This window comes from Talpa europaea (genome assembly GCF_964194135.1).
Source record: "Talpa europaea genome assembly, chromosome: 15".
In the NCBI taxonomy this organism is placed as follows: domain Eukaryota; kingdom Metazoa; phylum Chordata; class Mammalia; order Eulipotyphla; family Talpidae; genus Talpa; species Talpa europaea.
The window spans coordinates 80,278,156-80,281,938 of NC_140083.1; the positions used below are offsets into that span (position 1 = coordinate 80,278,156).

General features: G+C 60.5%; 1 protein-coding gene across 1 annotated transcript; it reads right to left on the reverse strand.

Annotated features, from left to right (window-relative positions):
- Window positions 1–1,718: 1,718 nt before the first annotated feature.
- On the reverse strand, window positions 1,719–3,423 carry SMUG1 (single-strand-selective monofunctional uracil-DNA glycosylase 1; the record flags this gene model as incomplete). Its single annotated transcript, XM_084255856.1, has 2 exons — window positions 1,719–2,246; window positions 3,130–3,423. 2 exons carry the CDS (start codon window positions 3,421–3,423, stop codon window positions 1,719–1,721), a joined length of 822 nt encoding a protein of 273 aa, XP_084111982.1.
- Window positions 3,424–3,783: the final 360 nt, after the last annotated feature.

The window sequence follows — 3,783 nt, forward strand, 5'->3', positions numbered from 1 at the left end:
CCTCAATAATTTGCTAAAATGACTCACAGAAGTCAGTTCTTACAGTGAGTTTATTATGAAGGCCAGAAAACAAGAGCAGCCACGTGAAAAGACACATAGGGCGAGGTCTGAGGGGTCCCAAACACAGCTCCCATGTCCTCTCCCCAAGGAATCAGGACACAGAACCTTCTGCTACATCCAGGTGTTCGCCAAACAGAAGCTCAGCAAACCCCAGTGTCCAAAGTTTTTATCAGGATTTGCTCACGCAGGCACAATTCACTGACAACGCTGGCACCGTGGATGAACTCAACCTTCAGTTGCCCCCCCCAAGCCAGCCACTCACAGTCCCGACCCTCTACTCACAGGACACTCTCCCCGTGGGGAGTCACATCTGAGCAGAAACTCAGTGTGGCCTGAAGGGGTCGCCATGAGCAAACAAGGCTCCCCTCCCTCTCTTGGGAAATCCCAAGCACTTAGAGACTCCCTCCCAGGAACCAAGGACAAAGGCCAAATTCCAAACTCCTTATTATACAGCAGGGCCCGGGGAGGTATGAAAACTCTCACTGACTGAAAGCAGAGGCTGTCGGGGAACCCATCTCTCCGTGGGTCCCCATTCGAGTGGGCTCAGCTAGGCTCTGCCCCATGGACCTTCCCCAGCCTGACCCAGGGCTTGCCCGCTGCTCCGCAGACACAGAAATGAGTCAGCCGGGGACACGGGCTCCCGCCCACCCAGCACCCAAGTCCCGCACGGTCCCAGTAGCAGCCCCGCTCCGGACAGGCCCCGGGCCCCTGCCGCATTGGCCAGACCATCAGAGACATTCTCGTCCCCCCAGCGACAGTGAAGTGGTGAAAGGAGAAATCCTTCAGCCACCGACACGCAGGAGGAGAAAAAAGGACAAACACAAAAGGATTTAGGAGCTTTTAATGCTTCCACTGAAAAACCACAGGCTGGCTTTCCCGGACAGTCACTGGTCGGTCTCCAGCAGGGTGGAGGCCACAGGGGAAGGCCCACTCCCTTACCCCCACCGCCAGCCGGGTCCTGAAAGTGGAGGGGCTCCTTTGTAGTGCAGTGAGTCCCCAACCCGGAGGCAGGGAGACAAGAGGTCTGATGAGCACCATGCGCCAGGCAGCGCGCAGGGCACCCCTAAGTGTTCTCTCAGTTAATCCTCACGCCAACCCCGCGAAATAGGGATCCCCATTTTACAGAGGAGGATCCTTAGGCTCGGCGAGGTTAACCAACTTGTCCAAAGTCACAGAGGTCACACGTCTCACAACTGGACAGAAGGCTCAGGTCTTCTGGCCCTTCCTGCCGGGCCCTGCGGGGCACTGTCTCCCTCCGATCCAGCCTCAGTCTCCCGACAGACGTTCCAGCGTCACATTCACGCCCCATTTTTATCCTGGTCCCTGTGAGGAAAGATCAGCTGAAGGAAGCTGTTCTGTGAACATGGCTGAGGAGCCTGACAGGCTCTTTTCTCTAAAACAGCGAATATGAGAAGTCACTCTCTGCTGAACAGAGGCTCCCAAGGGGACGGTGAGGTAGAGCAGCTTGCAGGGCCGACGCTCCGTGGAGTCAGGCGCCACAGGACCACAGAGGCAGGGGAGAAGGCAGGACCTGGGGCGGTAAGCAGTAGTATGAGAACGGCCACGCGGCCCCTGTTGCTCCAGTCCAGGAAGGCACGTAGAGCTGCGCACCAAGAATAACCCGGGAGTCCGGCGTGTCCTCCACCAGGCCCGGGGGCTCACTCTGTCAGCAGCGGCAGCAGTCCCAACTCGTTCAGCCTCTCCTTGGCCACGGCCTCCCAGCCCCTGTTGGCCTGGGGGCTCCGAGGGGAGGGGTGCAGCAGCCCTTCCACCTGGACCTCTGGCATCAGCCCCGCCAGGGCCCGCCGCGCCCGCTGCTCCGCCAGCCGCCCCACTCCCACCACCAGCCGCACGCCCAGCAGCTGCACCTGCCGGCAGAGGGCCACGTCACAGGCCCCGAGAAGCTGATCCCGCTGCTTGGCAGGCAGCTCAGCAGGGGTGATGTTGCGTCCGCTGGCGGCCAGGAAGAGCAAGGGACACAGGTTGTGGACAAAACAGTGGCGGAAGAAGACCTCGGGCTGGCCACACAGGTTCCGGAAAAAGCCCCAGAATCGGGCACCGCTCACCTCTGACTGTGGGCACTCGAGTCCCAGCACTGGTCGCTTAGGGTGCTCTTGGGAAGGGGTCATCACTGGACCCCCAATGCCCAACCAGTCCCGGACGACATTCACTTCCCCAAAGGGCACCTGCAGGGAAGAAGAGAGGCTTGAGGGCTTCAATCTGGAGACCTGCCGCCTAGGCTCTGGGCCAACACGCCCCCGGCCACCCTCCATGAGCCTCGGGCCTGCCCCCCCAACCCCCCCATTTGCTCACCCCCCCACTATCCCCCAGGGAACACCTACACAGGGGATGAGGGTCCTACTGGGGACAGATGCGTGAGCCTGAAAGGCAGCCAAGGTCAGCGGAGGCACAGGACAGGGCTGACCACTGCTCTCTGGGTGCCCTCGTGGTCTCAGGCCTCAGGCTGTCATTTTCATCGATCAGCATTGATCATCTTTCATCACCCAGCTGGGGTCAATAAAAGCGATTGAGCCTCTGCCCTGAAGCCTCTTCCCTTCCCCCAGCTGCCAAGCACCCCCGCTGAGGGGTAGTCACTCATCCAGAGGTCTGAACAGCAGGCAGGCCTGGAGCCCGGCTCCACTCTGAGCCTGCCCTCTGCTCAGAAAAACCCAGACTGCCTGGATGCCTGTGTCTCTCCACACCTGTCCATCAAGCAGTCCCCCCTAACCCTGGTCCGCCGGCAGCCCTGGTCCCTCTCCTGACCCTGACCACACTGCAGAGAGGGGAGATCCGGCCAGGTGAGGTAAGGATGGGCTGGCGGAAGGACGGGCTTGCAGAAGCAATTAGCGAGCAGCTCACAGGGGAAGCGGAACTGCCATTAATGTGCTTGGTTAACTAGAGCAGTGAGGCCGGGCGCGTCTGAGACCACAGGAGCCAGCGCGTGGATCGGGAGAGGACAGGGGCCCCCCACTCGGCCCCGTCATGCACAGGCTCCTCCTCCACAGCACAGCAGTCAGGCACCCACTCTGGACTCTCCCGCCCCAGCCAACGGGGGAGCCGAGACCTTACCCCAGTCTGGGCCATGCCAAAGGGTCCCGGGTTCATGCCCAGGAAGAGCACTTCCTTGGGGCCCTGGCAGTAGCGTGTCACGTAGGCGTGGTGAGGCGCCCATGCATACTCCACGGGGTTGTAGATGATGCCCACGGGCTCTGAAAACTGCATTTGCTTCAGCTCATCATTGAGGCGCCGCTCCTCTTCCAGGAAGCCCTCGGCCAAGCTTTGAGGGCCAGGCTGGGGATGACCCATCAGGGCACCTGAAGGCGCAGGGAGGGGTTCCAGTGGGAAAGCGTGGGGCTCGGCCATGTCACTGTCACCTGAAAAAAAGATGGACAAAGGCCCCCTCAGCCCCAGGGTGGGAGGGACCTGTTGGTCAGGGCCCTACTACTGTTTCCTGGGCTCCAAAGAAACCATGTCCGTCATTCCCCAACCTCCAGGCGGGACGGAGTAAATCTCAGTTCATGGTAATAAGGGGGCCCTCCCCCACCAGCCTCATACACCCCTTCTTCTCATTTATCACCCAGTGAGGACAACCCATAACCGCCAGCCCCCCTCCAGGACTCCTTTCCAGCAGGCACAGGTCTTGAGCCTCTAGTTCCCAGGCCAGGCCGAGCGTGTGGAGGCTTCCAGCTAGTATTTACCAGCGGCAAACTTGCAGCACTTTCC